The 24739-nt window shown below is 64.3% G+C and overlaps 1 protein-coding gene across 1 annotated transcript in view; it reads left to right on the top strand.

Moving 5' to 3' along the window:
• The window catches only part of LOC123356618 (vesicle-associated membrane protein 2), a 46045-nt gene extending 34997 nt beyond the window's left edge, over window positions 1-11048 (top strand). Inside the window, exons 2-5 of the mRNA XM_044999978.1 lie at window positions 6099-6383; window positions 6488-6646; window positions 9228-9279; window positions 10410-11048. Of these exons, the coding sequence (XP_044855913.1) occupies window positions 6099-6383; window positions 6488-6646; window positions 9228-9279; window positions 10410-10426 (513 nt within the window). The 3' untranslated portion in view covers window positions 10427-11048. The remainder of the gene's footprint in view (window positions 1-6098; window positions 6384-6487; window positions 6647-9227; window positions 9280-10409) is intronic.
• The last annotated feature ends 13691 nt before the right edge of the window (window positions 11049-24739 follow it).

The following is a 24739-nucleotide window of genomic DNA, read 5'->3' as shown; positions in this document are numbered from 1 at the left end:
GGTAAAGCCAAGCTGGGGTCTGCTCAATGCACGGAGATAAACAGCGTGCAATGCTCCCTAGGCTGCAGAAAGCGGGGTGCACGCCAGATCCGGGGTCCCCCTGTCCAGGGCAGGGGGTTCATCCACCCTCCCAGTGGATGGGCTCGGTAAAGCCAAGCTGGGGTCTGCTCAATGCACGGAGATAAACAGCGTGCAATGCTCCCTAGGCTGCAGAAAGCGGGGTGCACGCCAGATCCGGGGTCCCCCTGTCCAGGGCAGGGGGTTCATCCACCCTCCCAGTGGATGGGCTCGGTAAAGCCAAGCTGGGGTCTGCTCAATGCACGGAGATAAACAGCGTGCAGTGCTCCCTAGGCTGCAGAAAGCGGGGTGCACGCCAGATCCGGGGTCCCCCTGTCCAGGGCAGGGGGTTCATCCACTCTCCCAGTGGATGGGCTCGGTAAAGCCAAGCTGGGGTGTTCTCAATGCACGGAGATAAACAGCGTGCAATGCTCCCTAGGCTGTATAAAGCGGGGTGCACGCCAGATCCAGGGTCCCCCTGTCCAGGGCAGGGGGTTCATCCACCCTCGCAGGGAGGGGCTCGGTAAAGCCAGGGCTGGGGTCTGCTTAATGCACGGAGATAAATAGCGTGCAATGCTCTCCAGGCTGCATGAAGCGGGGTGCACGCCAGATTCCGGGGTCCACCCCACAGGGGAAGGGCGCTTATGCACCCTCCCGTGGCTGGTCTCCGTAAAGCCGGGGCTGGGGTGTGCCCCCGAGAGCCGGGCTCCCCCCGCTGGGAAGATGGCTTACACACACCCCCCTCCTCCTCCCGTGGCCGGCCTCTGCAAAGCAGGGGTAGGGGCATCCTCAGGGCGAGGCGTGGGCTGATGCATCGTCCCGGGTGCGCGGGTGATTTCCTTGCCCGTTCCCGCATTTGCGGGGGGGGGGGCTTATTCCCAAAAGCCAGGGCCCCTGGGGTTGGGCGCAGCCAGGGCCGGGACTAGGGGATCGATCGCTTGCAATGCACCTCCGCTTGCATTACCCCCCCCCGCCCCCCATGCATCAGCTAGCCGCATTCTTCCTGCCCCACCCGCGGGGGGGGGGGGTCCTATCACACCCTGTGGCACCCGCCCCAGCAAAGGACCTGGGGGGGGTGCCCCTGGCTGCGTTCGCTGCCATGCACCAAGGAGAGGGGGCTGGGTTGGGGGACCCCTGCAAAGGGGCAGAGGGAGGGCTGGAGAGAAGAGAGGGGGGTAGGGGCCCAGGGCTATGGGGGGGAAGATGGAGATTTGGGGGCAGAGGGGGATGGGGGGCAGGGGCTTGTCGGTTGGGGCAGGGGGGATAGAGAGAGGGGGGTGGGAGCCTGTGATGGGGGGCAGAGGGGGGTGGGGGGCAGGGGCTTGTTGGATAGGGCAGGAGTCTTGTGGGGCGGGGGATAGAGGGAGGGGGGTGGGAGCCTGGATTGGGGGGCAGAGGGGGATGGGGGGCAGGGGCTTGTTGGATAGGGCAGGAGTCTTGTGGGGGGGGGATAGAGGGAGGGGGGTGGGAGCCTGGATTGGGGGGCAGAGGGGGATGGAGGGGAGCCTGGAATGAGGGGGGAAGCCTGGGACGGGGAGCAGAAGGGGATGGGGGGCGGGAGTCTTGGGGAGGGGGGCAGCGGGAGAGGGCAGGAACCAGCCGTGGGGAAGTGGGTTTAAAACTAGCATCACCCCATCTCCCCCCCCCCGCCCCGCAGACCCAGGCAGCTGAAATCCCCCCACCCCCCCACCCCCGTTCATGTCGTTCGGGGGGGCACCCATCCGGGGGACGCTGGGTTTAAAAAGAGCCTCAGCCCTGCTGAATTTCTGGGTGGGTCCCCAATGCCCCCCCCCCCGGTAGACAGGGGGCATCCGAGGCCCCCCCAGTACGGGGATCGGGGGGGGGGGCTGCATCCCACATTTCTCCTGCCAGGTATTTTTAGCTCCGGCAGCAGGATGACACTGAACATGGCGGCTCGTGGCAGCCCGGCTCTCCCCCCCGCCTCCCCCACATGTTTTGTTTTCCCAGGAAGGGGGGGCAGCCCCCCCCCAGTTCTGCAGAGCTCCCCCAGCCTCCGATGTGGAGGCCACGTAGCCAGTTGTAGCCCAGCCCCTCACCAGCTGGGATTTTTGGGGAGGTGGGGGGGGTGTCGTTTTTTATTTTTAGAGGAGACGGGAAGGTCACAAAGGAACAGATGGAGAATGCAGTGGGCCGGGTTGGGGGGTAGGATGTGGGGCTGGGGGTGGGTTGGGGGATGGATGGAGGACAGGGCAGCAGTGGGGTGTGTAGGATGTGGGGCTGGGGGCGGGTTGGGGGATGGATGGAGGACAGGGCAGCAGTGGGGGAGTAGGATGTGGGGCTGGAGGATGGATGGAGGACAGGGCAGCAGTGGGGTGGGGGGGTAGGATGTGGGGCTGGGGGCGGGTTGGGGGATGGATGGAGGACAGGGCAGCAGTGGGTTGTGCAGGATGTGGGGCTGGGGGATGGATGGAGGACAGGGCAGCAGTGGGGTGTGTAGGATGTGGGGCTGGAGGATGGATGGAGGACAGGGCAGCAGTGGGGTGTGCAGGATGTGGGGCTGGGGGATGGATGGAGGACAGGGCAGCAGTGGGTTGTGCAGGATGTGGGGCTGGGGGATGGATGGAGGACAGGGTAGCAGTGGGGTGTGCAGGATGTGGGGCTGGGGGATGGATGGAGGACAGGGTAGCAGTGGGGTGTGTAGGAAGTGGGGCTGGGGGATGGATGGAGGACAGGGCAGCAGTGGGGTGTGCAGGATGTGGGGCTGGGGGATGGATGGAGGACAGGGTAGCAGTGGGGTGTGTAGGATGTGGGGCTGGGGGCAAGTTGGGGGATGGATGGAGGACAGGGCAGCAGTGGGGCGTGGGGGTTGGGATGTGGGGCATAGGGCATTGGGGCAGGGCAAGGCTGTGGTCCCACCCCTCCCCACCTCAGACCCCCTCCCCTCCCGGAGACGGGGAAAGAACCCAGGAGTCCTGGCTCCGGGGTCCCTCCCTGGCCTGCAGTGGATGAGCTGCAGGGCTGCTGTGGGTCTTTGGCCGTGTGATGGGGGGGGGGGCTGCGCCTGTTTTGGGGACCCCCAGGAGCTGTGTGTGTTGGGGGGGGCTGGCCGATCTCACTGCCCCCCAACCCCGTTCTCTAAGGGGCGGCTGCCTACCCCTCTCCCGATGACCCCAGCCCCCTGCAGCTGGGGATTCACTGCCCAGAGACGCTCTAGGGCCGGTGGAGGGGGGGCTGCACACACCCCACGGGGGCTGGAGGAGGGTGTTTCTGAGCTGGGCATTGCAAAAATACAGTATAAACCAGAGCCAATTTCCATTCCCTACTGCTGGGAGCCAGGACTCCTGGGTTCTCTCCCCGGCTCTGGGAGGGGAGTGGGGGCTGGTGGGTTACAGCAGGGGGGGCTGGGAGCCAGGACTCCTGGGTTCTCTCCCCGGCTCTGGGAGGGGAGTGGGGGCTGGTGGTTTAGAGCAGGGGGGCTGGGAGCCAGGACTCCTGGGTTCTCTCCCCGGCGCTGGGAGGGGAGTGGGGGCTGGTGGGTTAGAGCAGGGGGGCTGGGAGCCAGGACTCCTGGGTTCTCTCCCCGGTGCTGGGAGGGGAGTGGGATCTAGGGGATTAGAGCAGGGGGAGCTGGGAGCCAGGACTCCTGGGTTCTCTCCCCGGCTCTGGGAGGGGAGGGGGGGCTGGTGGGTTACAGCATGGGGGGCTGGGAGCCAGGACTCCTGGGTTCTCTCCCCGGTGCTGGGAGGGGAGTGGGGGCTGGTCGGTCAGAGTTGGGGGCGCTGGGAGCCGACCTCCTGGCTCACCCAGGCGAGAGAATCTCCCCCGGCTGGAGGCCGGTAACTTGGGTTTGGCTAACGGGCCTCCCGGCTGGCTCCGAACGCTGGACCTGCCCCCGGCAGCCTGTTCCAAAGGGTCCCCCCCTTCCCGGTGACACACCGGGGCCCGGTCGTGTCCAGCGCCCCCGGGATTTCCTCCCCGGGCCAGTCCCCCCAGAGATACTCCCCAGACGACGACGCAGCCCCGCTTGTGGGGCTCCTCTCTGCCCCCCTCTCCGGCGTCCTTCGGAAAACCTGCCCCCGTTGGAAGCAGGGGCCAGTCGCGGGCTCACCGCAGCCGGGGCAGATCCCCTCCCGGCTCCCCAGAAACAGGGACCGGGGCGGGGGCGGGGGGTGTCTCGGATGGTCTGATGGGCCCTTCCCGCCTGAAAGTTGAATCCTGGATCCCATTCCCCCCACCCCGCCCGCTCTGACCATTCACCGCCACTTCCCTCCCAGAGCTGGGGAGAGAGAACCCAGGAGTCCTGGCTCCCAGCCCCCCCTGCTCTAACCCACCAGCCCCCACTCCCCTCCCAGAGCTGGGGAGAGAACCCAGGAGTCCTGGCTCCCGGCCCCCCTGCTCTAACCACCAGGCCCCACTCCCCTCCCAGAGCCGGGGAGAGAACCCAGGAGTCCTGGCTCCCAGGCCCGCCTGCTCTAACCACCAGCCCCCATTCCCCTCCCAGAGCCGGGGAGAGAACCCAGGAGTCCTGGCTCCCATTCCCCCCTGCTCTAACCCACCAGGCCCCACCCCCCTCCCAGAGCCGGGGAGAGAACCCAGGAGTCCTGGCTCCCAGCCCCCACTGTTCTAACCACCAGCCCCCATTCCCCTCCCAGAGCCGGGGAGAGAACCCAGGAGTCCTGGCTCCCGCCCCCCCCCTGCTCTAACCCACCAGCCCCCACTCCCCTCCCAGAGCCAGGGAGAGAACCCAGGAGTCCTGGCTCCCAGCCCCCCCCTGCTCTAACCACTGGACCCCACTCTCCTCCGAGATCCCTCCCTAGTGCAGCCCCCGGTTGCATCTCTCCATGGCACTGGGGTTGGGTCGTTACCCAGCTGATCGCAGCCTATGTCTGCCCGGCGGGGATTAATTCTAGGGGTTCATTTCCCGGTGCTGCCCCCCAGTGCCCCACAGCCTCCCTGCGCCCAAAGAACCAGGATAGAGGGGCACCCATGGTGCTGGGGGGACTGCGGGAAGAGGCTGGCTATGGGGCAGGTTTATGCGGTACTGGCAGTCCAGGAGTGGAGGGCGTCTGTGGGGAGGATTGAAGGGCAGTGGCATTGCTGGGGGCATCTATGGGGCGGGATTGAAGGCACCAGGGTGCTATGGGGTGGCATTGGGGGGCACTGGCATTGCTGGGAGCGTCTGTGGGGCAGGATTGAGGGGCACCAGGGCGCTATGGGGCGGGAGTGAGGGGCTATGGGGTGGCACTGGGGGGCACTGGCATTGCTGGGGGCATCTATGGGGCGGGATTGAAGGCACCAGGGTGCTATGGGGTGGCATTGGGGGGCAGTGGCATTGCTGGGGGCATCTATGGGGCGGGATTGAAGGCACCAGGGTGCTATGGGGTGGCATTGGGGGGCACTGGCATTGCTGGGAGCGTCTTTGGGGCGGGATTGAGGGCACCAGGGCGCTATGGGGTGGCAGTGAGGGGCTATTGGGGGGCACTGGCGTTGCTGGGGGCATCTATGGGGCGGCAGTGAGGGGCACCTGGGTGCTATGGGGCGGGAGTGAGGGGCTATGGGGTGGCATTGGGGGGCACTGGCATTGCTGGGGGTGTCTGTGGGGTGGGATTGAGGGGCACCAGGGCGCTATGGGGTGGCAGTGAGGGGCTATTGGGGGGCACTGGCGTTGCTGGGGGCATCTATGGGGTGGGATTGAGGGGCACCTGGGCGCTATGGGGTGGCAGTGAGGGGCTATGGGGCAGGAGTGAGGGGCACCAGGGCGCTATGGGGCGGCAGTGAGGGGGTATGGGGTGGCAGTGAGGGGCACCTGGGTGCTATGGGGCGGGAGTGAGGGGCTATGGGGTGGCATTGGGGGGCACTGGCATTGCTGGGGGTGTCTGTGGGGCGGGATTGAGGGGCACCAGGGTGCTATGGGGTGGCAGTGAGGGGCTATTGGGGGGCACTGGCGTTGTTGGGGGTGTCTGTGGGGTGGGATTGAGGGGCACCTGGGCGCTATGGGGTGGCAGTGAGGGGCTATGGGGCGGGATTGAGGGGCACCAGGGCGCTATGGGGTGGCAGTGAGGGGCTATGGGGCGGGATAGAGAGGCACCAGGGCGCTATGGGGTGGCAGTGAGGGGCTATGGGGCGGGAGTGAGGGGCTATGGGGCGAAACCGAGGGGCAGCCCCCGCCGTGCCTGGCCGTCTTCGGGGCGGGGGCTGTCTCTCCTTTGCGGGGTCGCCGTGACCTTTGCCCTCTGCCCCCCAGGTCGGCCCCCGCCGCCGCGCCCCCCTCCGCCGCCGGAGGAGAAGGGGGTGGCCCCCCCCCACCGCCCCCCAACCTCACCAGCAACCGGAGGCTGCAGCAGACCCAAGCCCAGGTGGACGAGGTGAGTCGGGGGGCGGTGGCGCGCGGCTGCCGGACGCCTGGGTCCCGTCTCCGGCCGGGTCCCCCCCCCCAGGTCTGACGCTCCCCCCCCCCGCCGCCCCCCAGGTGGTTGACATCATGCGGGTGAACGTGGACAAGGTGCTGGAGCGGGACCAGAAGCTGTCGGAGCTGGACGACCGAGCCGACGCCCTGCAGGCCGGCGCCTCCCAGTTCGAGACCAGCGCCGCCAAGCTGAAGCGCAAGTACTGGTGGAAGAACCTCAAGGTGGGCCCCCCACGGCCCCCTGCGCCCCACGGACTCCCCTGTGCCCCCCACGGCCCCCTGGTGCCCACTGACATCTCCCCACGGCCCCCTGCGCCCCACGGATTCCCCTGTGCCCCCCTGGCCCCCCGCAACCCCCTGGTGCCCACTGACATCTCCCCACGGCCCCCTGCGCCCCACGGACTCCCCTGCGGCCCCCTGCGCCCCACGGACTCCCCTGTGGCCCCCGGACTCCCCTGTGCCCCCCACGGCCCCCTGCGCCCCCCGGACTCCCCTGTGCCCCCCACGGCCCCCTGCGCCCCCCGGACTCCCCTGTGCCCCCCCGGCCCCCCACAACCCCCTGGTGCCCACTGACATCTCCCCACGGCCCCCTGCTCCCCACGGACTCCCCTGTGCCCCCACAGCCCCCCACAACCCCCTGGCGCCCACTGACATCTCCCCACGGCCCCCTGCGCCCCACGGACTCCCCTGTGCCCCCCCGTCCCCCCACAACCCCCGGTGCCCACTGACATCTCCCCACGGCCCCCTGCGCCCCACGGACTCCCCTGTGCACCCCCGGCCCCCCACAACCCCCTGCAGCCCACTGACCTCTCCCCACGGCCCCCTGTGCCCTACGGACTCCCCTGTGCCCCCCCGGCCCCCCACAACCCCCGGTGCCCACTGACATCTCCGCACGGCCCCCTGCACCCCACGGACACCCCTGTGCCCCCCCCGGCCCCCCACAACCCCCTGGTGCCCACTGACATCTCCCCACGGCCCCCTGCGCCCCACGGACTCCCCTGTGCCCCCCCGGCCCCCCACAACCCCCTGGTGCCCACTGACATCTCCCCACGGCCCCCTGCGCCCCACAGACTCCCCTGTGCCCCCCCGTCCCCCCACAACCCCCGGTGCCCACTGACATCTCCCCACGGCCCCCTGCGCCCCACGGACGCCCCTGTGCCCCCCACAACCCCCTGGTGCCCACTGACATCTCCCCCCCACAACACCCTGGTGCCCACTGACATCTCCCCACAGCCCCCTGCGCCCCACGGACTCCCCTGTGCCCCCCCCGGCCCCCCTCAACCCCCGGTGCCCACTGACATCTCCCCACGGCCCCCTGCGCCCCACGGACTCCCCTGTGCCCCCCCGGCCCCCCACAACCCCCTGGTGCCCCCAGTCACCTCCCCACGGCCCCCCGCGCCCCACGGACTCCCCTGTGCCCCCCCCCGTCCCCCCACAGCCCCCTGGTGCCCACTGACATCTCCCCACGGCCCCCTGCGCCCCACGGACTCCCCTGTGCCCCCCCGGCCCCCCACAACCCCCTGCAGCCCAATGACATCTCCCCACGGCCCCCTGCGCCCCACGGACTCCCCTGTGCCCCCCGGCCCCCCACAACCCCCTGCACCCCACTGACATCTCCCCACAGCCCCCTGCGCCCCACGGACTCCCCTGTGCCCCCCACGGCCCCCCACAACTCCCTGGTGCCCACTGACCTCTCCCCACGGCCCCCTGCGCCCCACGGACTCCCCTGTGCCCCCCACGGCCCCCCACAGCTCCCTGGTGCCCACTGACCTCTCCCCACGGCCCCCTGCGCCCCACGGACTCCCCTGTGCCCCCCCGGCCCCCCACAAACCCCTGCAGCCCACTGACATCTCCCCACGGCCCCCTGCGCCCCACGGACTCCCCTGTGGCCCCCTGGCCCCCCACAACCCCCTGGTGCCCACTGACATCTCCTCACGGCGCCGTGCGCCCCACGGACTCCCCTGTGCCCCCCCCTCCCCCCACATCCCCCTGGTGCCCACTGACATCTCCCCACGGCCCCCTGCGCCCCACGGACTCCCCTGTGCCCCCCGTACCCCCACAACCCCCTGGTGCCCACTGACATCTCCCCACGGCCCCCTGTGCCCCCACGGCCCCCTGGTGCCCACTGACATCTCCCCACGGCCCCCTGCACCCCACGGACTCCCCTGCAGCCCCCACAGCCCCCTCGTCTCCCCACAACCCCCTGTAGCCCACTGACATCTCCCCATGGCCCCCTGTGCCCCATGGACTCCCCTGCAGCCCCCTGTGCCCCCCGTCCCCCCACAACCCCCTGCAGCCCACTGACATCTCCCCACGGCCCCCTGCGCCCCACGGACTCCCCTGCAGCCCCCACAGCCCCCTCGTCTCCCCGCAGCCCCCTGTGGCCCCCTCGTCTCCCTTCCACAGCCCCCTGTTTCCCCACCGCCCTGTGCACCCCACCGACTCCTCCTACGCCGCCCCCCATCTACCCCATGGCCTCCTGAAGGCCCCCCATCTCTCCATAGCCCCCTGTGGGCCCCCCTATGTCTCCCCCCTGCGGCCACCTGACTTCCCCCCCCCATGGCCTCCTGCAGTCCCCTGACTCCCCCTGCAGCCCTCCGCCTTCCCCCCACATCTCCCCACGGTTCCCTGCAGCCACCTGACCCCCCCCTGTGACCCCAGCCCCCACCCCCTATACCATCTTCCTCATCCCTGCCACGCTCTGCTTCCAGGGCTCCCGCTGCCCCCCACCTCCCTCCCGCTGCCCCCCACCTCCCTCCCGCCCACGGCCCTGCCCTGGCGCTCATGGTCTCTCTCCCCACAGATGATGATTATCCTGGGGGTGATATGCGCCATCATCCTGATCATTATCATTGGTGAGTGGGGGCTTGGGGGGCGGCGGGGCTGGCAGGGGAGGGGGGGCGGCATGTGACCCCCCCCACCCCACCCCCTTCCCTAGGGACGCTCCCACCCGCTCTTGGGATGCGAAAAAGGCAGCCAGGCACCTGTCGTGGGGGTGGGGCTATCCTTGGCCCCGCCCACAGACCGACCCCCCCAGCTGCCCCTACAGAGGGCAGCGAAGGGTTATTGGAAGGGGGCGTGGCTTTGGTTGGACCCGCCCACTGTCTCACCCTCAATACTGAGATGAAACAGCTGGGAAGGCTGCTGGGAAGGGGTGTGGCTTCCCTTAGCCCCGCCCACCACTCTGCCCTTAGTGCAGAAATAAAGGGGGTGGAGCTTTCTTCCACCCCACAGGCCCCGCCCACCCCGGCACCTACACCGTCCGGCCAATAGGGCAGAAACAAGGTAGTCGAGGGGGTGGGGCTTTCCTCGGCCCTGCCCACAAGCCGCCCCTAGCGCTGCAGGGAAAGAGGCGAAGGGTTCTTGGGAAGGGGTGTGGCTTTCTGTGGCCCCGCCCACAACTGCACTGGCCCCTGTGGGGTGAAAGAAAGGTTCTTGGGAAGGGGTGTGGCTTTCTCTGGCCCCGCCCACAACTGTACTGGCCCCTGTGGGGTGAAAGAAAGGTTCTTGGGAAGGGGTGTGGCTTTCTCTGGCCCCGCCCACAACTGCACTGGCCCCTGTGGGGTGAAAGAAAGGTTCTTGGGAAGGGGTGTGGCTTTCTCTGGCCCCGCCCACAACTGTACTGGCCCCTGTGGGGTGAAAGAAAGGTTCTTGGGAAGGGGTGTGGCTTTCTCTGGCCCCGCCCACATGGTGGCAAATAGCCTTCCCATAAAGTCCACCTCCCATCCAGTCCGCCCGTAAACATCAGCCGTCGTCATTAGGTTCCAGGGTTAACGCCCAATTGGGCTAAACAAGGAGACTTCCTCTTCGCTGCGAAGAAAGTCCCACTTCCTGTCCTCAACTGTGGTGCTCCCCAGAGGTGGCCGCATTTCAGCGCCAAGTGAGGGGGTCCCTGGGTAACCGGCCGCCCCGCCCCCCCCCCCCCCCAGAGGTGGCCGCATCTTGAACTAACTCCTCTCTGCTCCCGTCTCTCTTTCCTTTCCAGTTTACTTCAGCACTTAATGGACCCTCGGAAGCCAAAGCCCCCCCCCCTCCCTCCCTCCCCCCCAAAGGAGCTGCAGCCGGGAGAGGCGCAAGGGGCTGCGACCCCCCCCTCCCATGATCTCAGCCATATCTTCCAGCCTCCCCCCCCCCCGGTCCCCTTTCCCCCCCCAGGGCCCCCCCGTGGCGTGTGTGCGTGTCTTGCGGTGCGTGTGGCCGTCCTGTATATAGGCTGACTTATTTATACATATATATATATTCTATATTTTGTCTGTTTGTAGATTTATTACTAGATTTCCAGCTGTCATGGATCCCCCCCCCGCCCTCCGGTGTTTTCAGTGTCTAGTGTTTTAATTTAAATATTTTAAGGACCAATCCCCCTTCCCCCCAAAATAAAATAGGGGGAACCCCAGAAGCCTGAGAAACTCAGGCACCCACCCCCTGCCCTTTCAGAGCGAGGCCGGGCAGCGCGAGCGCCGGGTGCCCCAGTTTGGCCGTGTCTCAGCGCCTGTATAATCAGCCGCCCCGCCCCAGAGGTGGCTGCATCCCAGCACCCGGGCGAGGGGTCCCTGGGTAACCGGCCGCCCCGCCCCAGAGGTGGCTGCATCCCAGCACCCGGGCGAGGGGTCCCTGGGTAACCGGCCGCCCCGCCCCAGAGGTGGCTGCATCTCAGCACCCGGGCGAGGGGTCCCTGGGTAACCGGCCGCCCCGCCCCAGAGGTGGCTGCATCCCAGCACCCAGGCGAGGGGTCCCTGGGTAACCAGCCGCCCCGCCCCAGAGGTGGCTGCATCTCAGCGCCGGGCGAGGGGTCCCTGGGTAACCGGCCGCCCCACCCCAGAGGTGGCTGCATCTCAGCACCCGGGCGAGGGGTCCCTGGGTAACCGGCCGCCCCGCCCCAGAGGTGGCTGCATCTCAGCGCCGGGCGAGGGGTCCCTGGGTAACCGGCCGCCCCGCCCCAGAGGTGGCTGCATCTCAGCGCCGGGCGAGGGGTCCCTGGGTAACCGGCCGCCCCGCCCCAGAGGTGGCTGCATCTCAGCACCCGGGCGAGGGGTCCCTGGGTAACCGGCCGCCCCGCCCCAGAGGTGGCTGCATCCCAGCACCCAGCTCCAAGCCCTTTAAGAGTCGCAGAGTGGGGGGTTGCACGGGGAAAGGGGGGAGCCCCCCAATCCACCCCTCCCCCACAGCCCAGCAGTTCCAGCTTCTCTCCTCTGGGGCTCTTGTGGGGGGGACTAGAGAGGCCCCAGGGCGGGGCAGGCTGGCTCCCCATTAACTGGCTGGCTGGCCCCCGAGTGCCCCCCACCCCCTAATGGGGGGGGTTCCCCTAGCGACTCCTGAGCTGCTCTGCAATGCGGGAAGCAGTGGGTCGGGCTACGTGGGGGAAGGGGACGGCTTGGGGGGTGCTGGCCGGCCGGATACCCCCACACCCCCACACCGGGACCCTGCCCGGCTTTGTGTCCCCGTGTCGTGTGACGAGCGACCCCCCCCCTCTTTTCCCTGCCCCCCCAGAGTCAATCATCCGTAGCATTAAACCTTCCCGGTTAGCCCCATAGCGCCAAACCTCTCCCGGCTCCGAGCCAGCCCCATAGCACGACCCCTCCTCTCCCCGCCAGCCCCATAGCACGACCCCGCCAGCCCCCATAGCACGATTTCCCCCCCCCCCCGCCAGCCCCTATAGCACGATCCCCCCACACCCACTTAGGAGACGTGACGTGTGACTGTGTCCCTCTGGCGTGGGGGCGGATCGGGGGCCCCCCTGCCGGCTCGGAGGGATGTTGGCGGGGGGTCCCCGACTGTGCCTGTTTGGGGGGTGGGGGGCAGCCTGGCGGGTCCTCGGCTCCCCATCTGGAGGGAACGCGGGAGCTAAGGACCTGGCTGGCTCTGCCCTCTATGGGGCGCCCGGGGGTCCCTTCAACGTGGGCTGTGAACTGCTGGGGAAGGGGGTGGGGGGGGGCAGATCCCAGGCTGTGTTTTCCCCAGGCCGGGGGGCAGGTGTCACTGCTGCCCCTCGGCTTTGGGGGCGCAGGGTCCACCATGCCCCACGGTGGGACCAGCGCCTCCTAATTCTAAAGACACCTGGGATGGGGGGTGGAGGGGGGGGGGCCGGTCTGGCTGGAATCCCCTAGACCCAGCCGGAGGGAGGAGGGGGTGAGTCTTCTCCCCCGCCCCACACACTCCCCAGCAGGCGGGGGGCGAGGCACCGTGTGGAGGGACCGGGGAGTGACTTTATGCTGTGAAAATGTACAATAAATAAATGTCCTGTGGAGAACGCCCAAGCTGCTGTCCGGCCGTCTGTCTGTCTGTCCGTGCGGCCATATGGCCTGGGGAGGGGTCCCTGGGTCACCGGCCGCCCCGCCCCAGAGGTGGGCGCATCTCAGCGCCGGGGGAGGGGACCCTGGGTAACCGGCCGCCCCGCCCCAGAGGTGGGCGCATCTCAGCGCCGGGCGAGGGGTCCCTGGGTCACCGGCCGCCCCGCCCCAGAGGTGGCCGCATCTCAGTGCTGGGCGAGGGGTCCCTGGGTAACCGGCCGCCCTGCCCCAGAGGTGGCCGCATCTCAGCGCCGGGCGAGCGGTCCCTGGGTCACCGGCCGCCCCGCCACAGAGGTGGCTGCATCTCAGCGCCGGGCGAGGGGTCCCTGGGTAACCAGCCGCCCCGCCCCAGAGGTGGGCGCATCTCAGCGCCGGGCGAGGGGTCCCTGGGTAACCGGCCGCCCTGCCCCAGAAGTGGGCGCATCTCAGCGCCGGGCGAGGGGGCCCTGGGTCACCGGCCGCCCCGCCCCAGAGGTGGCTGCACCTCAGAGCCGGGGGAGGGATCTCTGTATAACCAACTGCACCACCCCAGAGGCAGCATCAGGAACGAAAGGAGCTGGGGCTTAGCAGCCAGCCTCAAGCCTCTTCTCCAGCTTGGGGGGTGTGAGTGTGTTTGGCTTGGGGGGTGATTTCTGGTTACAGTTTTGTTAATTGAAAGGGGGACTCTTGCCTGTCAATCTCAACCCGTAACAAGCCTTGGCCAGTTCATAACAGAACCCAGGAGTCCTGGGTCCCAACCCCCCTGCTCTAACCCACCAGCCCCCACTCCACTCCCAGAGCCGGGCAGAGAACCCAGGAGTCCTGGTTCCCACCCCCCTTGCTCTAACCCACCAGCCCCCACTCCCCTCCCAGAGCCAGAGAGAGAACCCAGGAGTCCTGGCTCCCAGCCCCCCCTGCTCTAACCCACCAGCCCCCACTCCCCTCCCAGAGTCAGGGAGAGAACCCAGGAGTCCTGGCTCCCAGCCCCGCCCCCTCTAACCATCAGCCCCCACTCCCCTCCCAGAGCCAGGGAGAGAACCCAGGAGTCCTGGCTCCCAGCCCCCCCTGCTCTGACCCACCAGCCCCCACTCCCCTCCCAGAGCCGGGGAGAGAACCCAGGAGTCCTGGTTCCTTTTCCCCACAACCGACCCTGTTAAAAATTAAGACTCCCACTCACTCAGTGGAGCTGGGTGAGTGCCAGGGGCTGCCAGCAGGGGGCAGTCTTCCCCACTGCTGGAGAAAGGGGGCGGGGCCACAGCCCCATTCCCGTCTGGCTGCAGCCTTGACTGGTTCCTCCAGTGCTGAGCTGGGAACTGGAAACCAGGGGGGCACTGGGCAGCCCCCGTGGCCAAGGGGAGGCTGGTGGCCAGGACTCCTGGGTTCTCTCCCCGGCTCTGGAAGGGGAGTGGGGGCTGGTGGGTTAGAGCAGGGCGGGTTGGGAGCCAGGACTCCTGGGTTCTCTCCCCGGCTCTGGAAGGGGAGTGGGGGCTGGTGGGTTAGAGCAGGGGGGTCTGGGAACCAGGACTTCTGGGTTCTCTCCCCAGCTCTGGGAGGGGAGTGGGGGCTGGTGGGTGAGAGCAGGGCGGGTTGGGAGCCAGGACTCCTGGGTTCTCTCCCCGGCTCTGGAAGGGGAGCAGGGGCTGGTGGGTTAGAGCAGGAGGGGCTGGGAGCCAGGACTCCTGGGTTCTCACCCCAGCTCTGGGAGGGGAGTGGGGGCTCGTGGGTTAGAGCAGGAGGGGCTGGGAGCCAGGACTCCTGGGTTCTCACCCCAGCTCTGGGAGGGGAGTGGGGGCTGGTGGTTAGAGCAGGGGGGCTGGGAGACAGGACTCCTGGGTTCTATCCCCAGCTCTGGGAGGGGAGGTTTGGTCTGGTGGTTAGAACAAGAGCTATTACCCAGCACAGCGAAGCCCTAGACCTCAGCCATGAGGCCAAACCCCCGGTACCCCGACACCTCAGCGGTGAATAATTTTAAACGAATCCCATTTAAGACCCGCAAGGGCCCGTTCGAGCAGCCAGCCTGTCCCTCTGGCTAGCACAGACCATCCATTGCACTCGCCCCCCCCCCCGCAACGTGCCCCACACCCAAAGCCTTTCACCCCTCGGCTAACTAAACTGGCACAGATCACGAGAGACTCGGGGGGGGGGGGACTGATGTCCCTGCAAAGGTGAGATGTGCCCCAGGCTGGACCAGAAGGCAAACTCCCCCCACGGGCCCTGCCCATTTGGCTTAGGCGGGCAGGGCTAAATACCAGCTTGCTCCAGGCAATGAAACGGGACGGGGGGGGTTGGCTGGGTCGGCTCTGCCCTGATTTCTGGGTCACCTGCTTGATTCTGCAGCCGTTCCCCCTGCCTTCTGTCTCGCGCACTGACTTCTGCATCCAAATTCCCATTTCTACATCACGCACTGAATTCTGCACCCAAATTCCCCTGATTTCTGTTTCACACTTACTGAATTCTGCACCCAAATTCCCCTGATCTCTGTTTCACACTTACTGAATTCTGCACCCAAATTCCCCTGATTTCTGTTTCACACTTACTGAATTCTGCACCCAAATTCCCATGAATTCTGTTTCACACTTACTGAATTCTGCACCCAAATTCCCCTGATCTGTTTCACACTTACTGAATTCTGCACCCAAATTCCCATGAATTCTGTTTCACACTTACTGAATTCTGCACCCAAATTCCCCTGATCTCTGTTTCACACTTACTGAATTCTGCACCCAAATTCCCCTGATTTCTGTTTCACACTTACTGAATTCTTCATCCAAATTCCCTGATTTCCCCCTCACCGACACTGAATCCTGCATCACACACCTGATTTCGCTTTCAAACATACCGAATTCGGCACCAATGCCTCCTGACTTCAAAGTCACACACCGAATTCTGCACACACACACCCGTTTTTGGCATCACACATGCTGGATCCTGCACCAAATCCCCCCGATTTCTGTTTCGCCCACTGAATTCTGCACAGAATCCCCGATTCCCATCTCCCATGCTGATATCTGCACCAAATCTCTGATGTGTTTCACACACTGAATTCGCCATGAAATCGCCCTGATTTCTGTGTGTCGTGCTCAATTCTCCGCCAAAGACCCCCTGATTATATAAAGTCATAGCGTCGAAGGCCAGAAGGGAGGGACTCCTCTGACTTCCTGTACCTCACAGGCAATCAAGCCCCGCACACCAAACCCTACAACTGAAATCAGACTGAAGTATCCCAGCACACAGGCCATAAACTATTATGTGCTCGAGGGAGAGAGTAGGATGGATGACCCTGGCAAATGACCCGCACCCCGTGCTGCAAGGGAAGGTGAAAAAACCCCATAAACACAGCTGCTGATCTAATTGGGATCCTGGATACGGTGATAAATTTGACCTCAAGCAGATGAGCAAGACCCAGCCAGCCGAGCACCGGAGAGAACGAATCCTTGGTGCCAACTCAGATCCCTGGCCCAGCCACCCACCTGGCGTCCCGTCTCTGGCTTGGCCACCCCCGATGCGCCAGAAGAAAGAGAGAAAAACAAACAGACTAGCCGGGGCAGGCAGGGGAGGGGATTCCTTCCTGACCCCTGCAGGCGACCGGACAGAGCCCTGAAGCCTGAGAGCTTCAGAACATAAGAGAGAAACTGGAACGCGTTTCCGTCCGCCCCAGGGCTGCCAAGCCCCACTCCCCACCCTCCCAAGCAGCCCCGCCGTGCAATGGCCCTCAGCCATTTGCCCAGCTCCTTCTTACAACTCATTAAGCTGTTTGACCCCCCTGCAATTCCCAGTGGGAGACTGTCCCAGATCCTCATCCTGCGGCTGGTGAGAAACCTTCTAACGTCCAGCCGGAATTTGTCCAGGGCCGGTTTATAGCCGCTTGTTCTTGCGGGAATGTTGTCCTTTAGCTTCAGTCGCTCGTTGTACCCCTTGGTGTTCCCCCCAATTTCAGCATCCTGGATCCTGCACCAAATCCCCCCGATTTCAGCATCGCACATGCTGGATCCTGCACCAAATTCCCCCGATTTCAGCATCGCACACGCTGGATCCTGCACCAAATTCCCCCAATTTCAGCATCGCACACGCTGGATCCTGCACCAAATTCCCCCAATTTCAGCGTCGCACACGCTGGATCCTGCACCAAATTCCCCCAATTTCAGCATCGCACACGCTGGATCCTGCACCAAATTCCCCCCATTTCAGCGTCACACAGGCTGGATCCTGCACCAAATTCCCCCGATTTCGGTATCACACACGCTGGATCCTGCACCAAATTCCCCCGATTTCGGTATCACACATGCTGGATCCTGCACCAAATTCCCCCCAATTTCAGCATCGCACACGCTGGATCCTGCACCAAATTCCCCCCAATTTCAGCGTCGCACATGCTGGATCCTGCACCAAATTCCCCCAATTTCAGCGTCGCACACGCTGGATCCTGCACCAAATTCCCCCAATTTCAGCGTCGCACACGCTGGATCCTGCACCAAATTCCCCCCAATTTCAGCATTGCACACGCTGGATCCTGCACCAAATTCCCCCAATTTCAGCGTCACACACGCTGGATCCTGCACCAAATTCCCCCAATTTCAGCATCACACACGCTGGATCCTGCACCAAATTCCCCCCAATTTCAGCATTGCACATGCTGGATCCTGCACCAAATTCCCCCCAATTTCAGTGTCACGCACGCTGGATCCTGCACCAAATTCCCCCAATTTCAGCATCACACATGCTTGATCCTGCACCAAATTCCCCCCAATTTCAGCGTCCCACATGCTGGATCCTGCACCAAATTCCCCCAATTTCAGCGTCGCACAGGCTGGATCCTGCACCAAATTCCCCTGATTTCAGCGTCACGCACACTGGATCCTGCACCAAATTCCCCCAATTTCAGCATCACACACGCTGGATCCTGCACCAAATTCCCCCGATTTCAGCATCACAGATGCTGGCTCCTGCCCCAAATCCCTCTGATTTCGGCATCACAGACGCTGGATCCTGCCCCAAATCCCTCTGATGTATTTATAGAGAAATCAGTCACTTTCCCTTAGTCCTCTTTTTGCTGGGCGAGATAAAGCAGCTCTTCCCGTCTCCTCTCATAAGACAGGCCCTCCATGTCCGTGATCATTCTAGGAGCTCTTCTCTGCACCGGGTTCCAGTGTGAATTCATCTTTCCCGAGCACGGGGCAGCTGAACTGGAGGCAGCGTCCCGGATGGGGTCTTACCAGTGCCTCGTCTGACGCGACGGCCTGTATCTCTCTCCGCTGATACATCCTAGTTCGCTTTTGGCTTTTTCGCTGCCCCATCACACTGGCGGTTCCTTGGCCTAGGATCGACCCACCAACCCAGGGTGCTCTCCTGCTCCGTCGCTTCCAGCGGACGAGCCCCCAGCTTGCCAGATCCTGCCCCCAAATCCTCCCGATTTCTACGTCTCGCACGCTGGATCCTGCCCCCAAATCCTCCCGATTTCTACGTCTCGCACGCTGGATCCTGCCCCAAATCCTCCCGAGTTCTACGTCTCGCACGCTGGATCCTGCCTCCAAATCCTCCCGATTTCTACGTCTCGCACGCTGGATCCTGCCCCCAAATCCTCCCGATTTCTACGTCTCGCACGCTGGATCCTGCCCCCAAATCCTCCCGATTTCTACGTCTCGCACGCTGGATCCTGCCCCCAAATCCTCCCGATTTCTACGTCTCGCACGCTGGATCCTGCTTCCAAATCCTCCCGATTTCTACTTCTCTCACGCTGGATCCTGCCCCCAAATCCTCCCGATTTCTACGTCTCGCACGCTGGATCCGGCCTCCAAATCCTCCCGAGTTCTACGTCTCGCACGCTGGATCCTTCCCCAAATCCCCCCGATTTCTACGTCTCGCACGCTGGATCCTGCCTCCAAATCCTCCCGATTTCTACGTCTCGCACGCTGGATCCTGCCTCCAAATCCTCCCGATTTCTACGTCTCGCACGCTGGATCCTGCCCCCAAATCCTCCCGATTTCTACATCTCGCACGCTGGATCCTGCTTCCAAATCCTCCCGATTTCTACGTCTCGCACGCTGGATCCTGCCCCCAAATCCTCCCGATTTCTACGTCTCGCACGCTGGATCCGGCCCCCAAATCCTCCCGATTTCTACGTCTCGCACGCTGGATCCTGCCCCCAAATCCTCCCGATTTCTACGTCTCGCACGCTGGATCCTGCTTCCAAATCCTCCCGATTTCTACGTCTCGCACGCTGGATCCTGCCCCCAAATCCTCCCGATTTCTACGTCTCGCACGCTGGATCCTGCCTCCAAATCCTCCCGATTTCTACGTCTCGCACGCTGGATCCTGCCCCCAAATCCTCCCGATTTCTACGTCTCGCACGCTAGATCCTGCCTCCAAATCCTCCCGATTTCTACGTCTCGCACGCTGGATCCTGCCTCCAAATCCTCCCGATTTCTACGTCTCGCACGCTGGATCCTGCCCCCAAATCCTCCCGAGTTCTACGTCTCGCACGCTGGATCCGGCCCCCAAATCCTCCCGATTTCTACGTCTCGCACGCTGGATCCTGCCCCAAATCCGCCCGATTTAAACGTCTCGCACGCTGGATCCTGCCCCAAATCCTCCCGATAACTACGTCTCGCACGCTGGATCCTGCCCCCAAATCCTCCCGATTTCTACGTCTCGCACGCTGGATCCTGCCCCAAATCCTCCCGATTTCTACGTCTCGCACGCTGGATCCTGCCCCCAAATCCTCCCGATTTCTACGTCTCGTACGCTGGATCCTGCCTCCAAATCCTCCCGATTTCTACGTCTCGCACGCTGGATCCTGCCCCCAAATCCTCCCGATTTCTACGTCTCGCACGCTGGATCCTGCCTCCAAATCCTCCCGATTTCTACGTCTCGCACGCTGGATCCTGCCCCCAAATCCTCCCGATTTCTACGTCTCGCACGTTGGATCCGGCCCCCAAATCCTCCCGATTTCTACGTCTCGCACGCTGGATCCTGCCTCCAAATCCTCCCGATTTCTACGTCTCGCACGCTGGATCCGGCCCCCAAATCCTCCCGATTTCTACGTCTCGCACGCTGGATCCTGCCCCCAAATCCTCCCGATTTCTACGTCTCGCACGCTGGATCCTGCCCCCAAATCCTCCCGATTTCTACGTCTCGCACGCTGGATCCGGCCCCCAAATCCTCCCGAGTTCTACGTCTCGCACGCTGGATCCTGCCCCCAAATCCTCCCGAGTTCTACGTCTCGCACGCTGGATCCTGCCCCCAAATCCTCCCGATTTCTACGTCTCGCACGCTGGATCCGGCCCCCAAATCCTCCCGAATTCTACGTCTCGCACGCTGGATCCGGCCCCCAAATCCTCCCGATTTCTACGTCTCGCACGTTGGATCCGGCCCCCAAATCCTCCCGATTTCTACGTCTCGCACGCTGGATCCTGCCCCCAAATCCTCCCGATTTCTACGTCTCGCACGCTGGATCCTGCCCCCAAATCCTCCCGATTTCTACGTCTCGCACGCTGGATCCTGCCCCCAAATCCTCCCGATTTCTACGTCTCGCACGCTGGATCCTGCCCCCAAATCCTCCCGATTTCTACGTCTCGCACGTTGGATCCGGCCCCCAAATCCTCCCGATTTCTACGTCTCGCACGTTGGATCCGGCCCCCCAAATCCTCCCGAGTTCTACGTCTCGCACGCTGGATCCTGCCCCCAAATCCTCCCGATTTCTACGTCTCGCACGCTGGATCCTGCCCCCAAATCCTCCCGAGTTCTACGTCTCGCACGCTGGATCCGGCCCCCAAATCCTCCCGATTTCTACGTCTCGCACGCTGGATCCTGCCCCCAAATCCTCCCGATTTCTACGTCTCGCACGCTGGATCCTGCCCCCAAATCCTCCCGAGTTCTACGTCTCGCACGCTGGATCCTGCCCCCAAATCCTCCCGAGTTCTACGTCTCGCACGCTGGATCCTGCCCCCAAATCCTCCCGAGTTCTACGTCTCGCACGCTGGATCCTGCCCCCACATCCTCCCGAGTTCTACGTCTCGCACGCTGGATCTGGCCCCCAAATCCTCCCGATTTCTACGTCTCGCACACTGGATCCTGCTTCCAAATCCTCCCGATTTCTACGTCTCGCACGCTGGATCCTGCCCCCAAATCCTCCCGAGTTCTACGTCTCGCACGCTGGATCCTGCTTCCAAATCCTCCCGATTTCTACGTCTCGCACGCTGGATCCTGCCCCCAAATCCTCCCGATTTCTACGTCTCGCACGCTGGATCCTGCCTCCAAATCCTCCCGATTTCTACGTCTCGCACGCTGGATCCTGCCCCCAAATCCTCCCGATTTCTACGTCTCGCACGCTAGATCCTGCCTCCAAATCCTCCCGATTTCTACGTCTCGCACGCTGGATCCTGCCTCCAAATCCTCCCGATTTCTACGTCTCGCACGCTGGATCCTGCCCCCAAATCCTCCCGAGTTCTACGTCTCGCACGCTGGATCCGGCCCCCAAATCCTCCCGATTTCTACGTCTCGCACGCTGGATCCTGCCCCAAATCCTCCCGAGTTCTACGTCTCGCACGCTGGATCCTGCCCCAAATCCTCCCGATTTCTACGTCTCGCACGCTGGATCCTGCCCCCAAATCCTCCCGATTTCTACGTCTCGCACGCTGGATCCTGCCCCCAAATCCTCCCGATTTCTACGTCTCGCACGCTGGATCCTGCCCCCAAATCCTCCCGATTTCTACGTCTCGCACGCTGGATCCTGCCTCCAAATCCTCCCGATTTCTACGTCTCGCACGCTGGATCCTGCCCCCAAATCCTCCCGATTTCTACGTCTCGCACGCTGGATCCTGCCTCCAAATCCTCCCGATTTCTACGTCTCGCACGCTGGATCCTGCCCCCAAATCCTCCCCATTTCTACGTCTCGCACGTTGGATCCGGCCCCCAAATCCTCCCGATTTCTACGTCTCGCACGCTGGATCCTGCCTCCAAATCCTCCCGATTTCTACGTCTCGCACGCTGGATCCGGCCCCCAAATCCTCCCGATTTCTACGTCTCGCACGCTGGATCCTGCCCCCAAATCCTCCCGATTTCTACGTCTCGCACGCTGGATCCTGCCCCCAAATCCTCCCGATTTCTACGTCTCGCGCGCTGGATCGTGCCCCCAAGTCCTCCCGAGTTGTACGTCTCGCACGCTGGATCCGGCCCCCAAATCCTCCCGATTTCTACGTCTCGCACGCTGGATCCTGCCCCCAAATCCTCCCCATTTCTACGTCTCGCACGCTGGATCCTGCCCCCAAATCCTCCCGAGTTCTACGTCTCGCGCGCTGGATCCTGCCCCCAAATCCTCCCGATTTCTACGTCTCGCACGCTGGATCCTGCCTCCAAATCCTCCCGATTTCTACGTCTCGCACGCTGGATCCGGCCCCCAAATCCTCCCGATTTCTACGTCTCGCACGCTGGATCCTGCCCCCAAATCCTCCCGATTTCTACGTCTCGCACGCTGGATCCTGCCCCCAAATCCTCCCGATTTCTACGTCTCGCGCGCTGGATCCGGCCCCCAAATCCTCCCGAGTTCTACGTCTCGCACGCTGGATCCGGCCCCCAAATCCTCCCGATTTCTACGTCTCGCACGCTGGATCCTGCCCCCAAATCCTCCCCATTTCTACGTCTCACACGCTGGATCCTGCCCCCAAATCCTCCCGAGTTCTACGTCTCGCGCGCTGGATCCTGCCCCCAAATCCTCCCGATTTCTACGTCTCGCACGCTGGATCCGGCCCCCAAATCCTCCCGAGTTCTACGTCTCGCACGCTGGATCCTGCCCCCAAATCCTCCCGATTTCTACGTCTCGCACGCTGGATCCTGCCCCCAAATCCTCCCGATTTCTACGTCTCGCACGCTGGATCCGGCCCCCAAATCCTCCCGATTTCTACGTCTCGCACGCTGGATCCGGCCCCCAAATCCTCCCGATTTCTACGTCTCGCACGTTGGATCCGGCCCCCAAATCCTCCCGATTTCTACGTCTCGCACGCTGGATCCTGCCCCCAAATCCTCCCGATTTCTACGTCTCGCACGCTGGATCCTGCCCCCAAATCCTCCCGATTTCTACGTCTCGCACGCTGGATCCTGCCCCCAAATCCTCCCGATTTCTACGTCTCGCACGCTGGATCCTGCCCCCAAATCCTCCCGATTTCTACGTCTCGCACGTTGGATCCTGCCCCCAAATCCTCCCGATTTCTACGTCTCGCACGTTGGATCCGGCCCCCCAAATCCTCCCGAGTTCTACGTCTCGCACGCTGGATCCTGCCCCCAAATCCTCCCGATTTCTACGTCTCGCACGCTGGATCCTGCCCCCAAATCCTCCCGAGTTCTACGTCTCGCACGCTGGATCCGGCCCCCACATCCTCCCGATTTCTACGTCTCGCACGCTGGATCCTGCCCCCAAATCCTCCCGATTTCTACGTCTCGCACGCTGGATCCTGCCCCCAAATCCTCCCGAGTTCTACGTCTCGCACGCTGGATCCTGCCCCCAAATCCTCCCGAGTTCTACGTCTCGCACGCTGGATCCTGCCCCCAAATCCTCCCGAGTTCTACGTCTCGCACGCTGGATCCTGCCCCCACATCCTCCTGAGTTCTACGTCTCGCACGCTGGATCTGGCCCCCAAATCCTCCCGATTTCTACGTCTCGCACGCTGGATCCTGCTTCCAAATCCTCCCGATTTCTACGTCTCGCACGCTGGATCCTGCCCCCAAATCCTCCCGAGTTCTACGTCTCGCACGCTGGATCCTGCCTCCAAATCCTCCCGAGTTCTACGTCTCGCACGCTGGATCCTGCCTCCAAATCCTCCCGAGTTCTACGTCTCGTACGCTGGATCCTGCCCCCAAATCCTCCCGAGTTCTATGTCTCGCACGCTGGATCCTGCCCCCAAATCCTCCCGAGTTCTACGTCTCGCACGCTGGATCCTGCCCCCACATCCTCCCGAGTTCTACGTCTCGCACGCTGGATCCTGCCCCAAATCCTCCCGAGTTCTATGTCTCGCATGCTGGATCCTGCCCCAAGTCCCTCAGGTTTGGGCACCTGATTTCCAGCTGAGGGAGGGAAGTGGGCTCTAGTGGTTAGAGGGGCCAGGACTGGACACAAGGGACACAGGGTCAGGGGGTCGGAGAGATCCCTGGGGTAGGCCCCGTCCAGTTGCCGGAGTCCGACTGGTGCTTGCCTGGTTGACGCGGCAGAGCCCGAGCCTGGGGCTGTCCGAGCTCCGGCTATTAATAGATGTCCCAGAGCAGCGGGAACAAGGTGTCCTCGCCTCCTAACCTAGCTCCCCGGGCCCCGCCCCGGCTCCTACCACCCGCCGACCTGCGATTCCCACACCCAGCCCCATGAGCCGTGGGGCGGGGCTGCCGGGAGGCTCACCTGCCTCCTGCCCCAGAGGAGTGGCTGAGACACACTTTCCTGGGCAGCGCTGATTGGAGACTGGGGCCTAGTGGTTGGGGGAGGGGGCTGGGAACCAGGACTCCTGGGTTCTCTCCTTGGCTCCGGGAGGGGAACCAGGGACTGGTGGTTAGAGCAGGGGGGGCTGGGAGCCAGGACTCCTGGGTTCTCTCCCTGGCTCTGGGAGGGGAGTGGGGGCTGGTGGGTTAGAGCAGGGGGGGCTGGGAGCCAGGACTCCTGGGTTCTCTCCACGGCTCTGGGAGGGGAGTGGGGGCTGGTGGTTAGAGCAGGGGGGGCTGGGAGCCAGGACTCCTGGGTTCTCTCCCCAGCTCTGGGGGGGGCAGTGGGGGCTGGTGGTTAGAGCAGGGGGGGCTGGGAGCCAGGACTCCTGGGTTCTCTCCCTGGCTCCGGGAGGGCAGTGGGGGCTGGTGGTTAGAGCAGGGGAGGCTGGGAGCCAGGACTCCTGGGTTCTCTCCCCGGCTCTGGGGGGGCAGTGGGGGCTGGTGGTTAGAGCAGGGGGACTGGGACCAGGACTCCTGGGTTCTCTCCCCGGCTCTGGGAGGGGAGTGGGGGCTGGTGGGTTAGAGCAGGGGGGGCTGGGAGCCAGGACTCCTGGGTTCTCTCCCCAGCTCTGGGGGGGCAGTTGGGGCT

This window comes from Mauremys mutica, chromosome 26, assembly GCF_020497125.1.
Source record: "Mauremys mutica isolate MM-2020 ecotype Southern chromosome 26, ASM2049712v1, whole genome shotgun sequence".
Lineage (NCBI taxonomy): Eukaryota > Metazoa > Chordata > Testudines > Geoemydidae > Mauremys > Mauremys mutica.
This window is presented reverse-complemented; position numbering and strand designations above follow the sequence as displayed.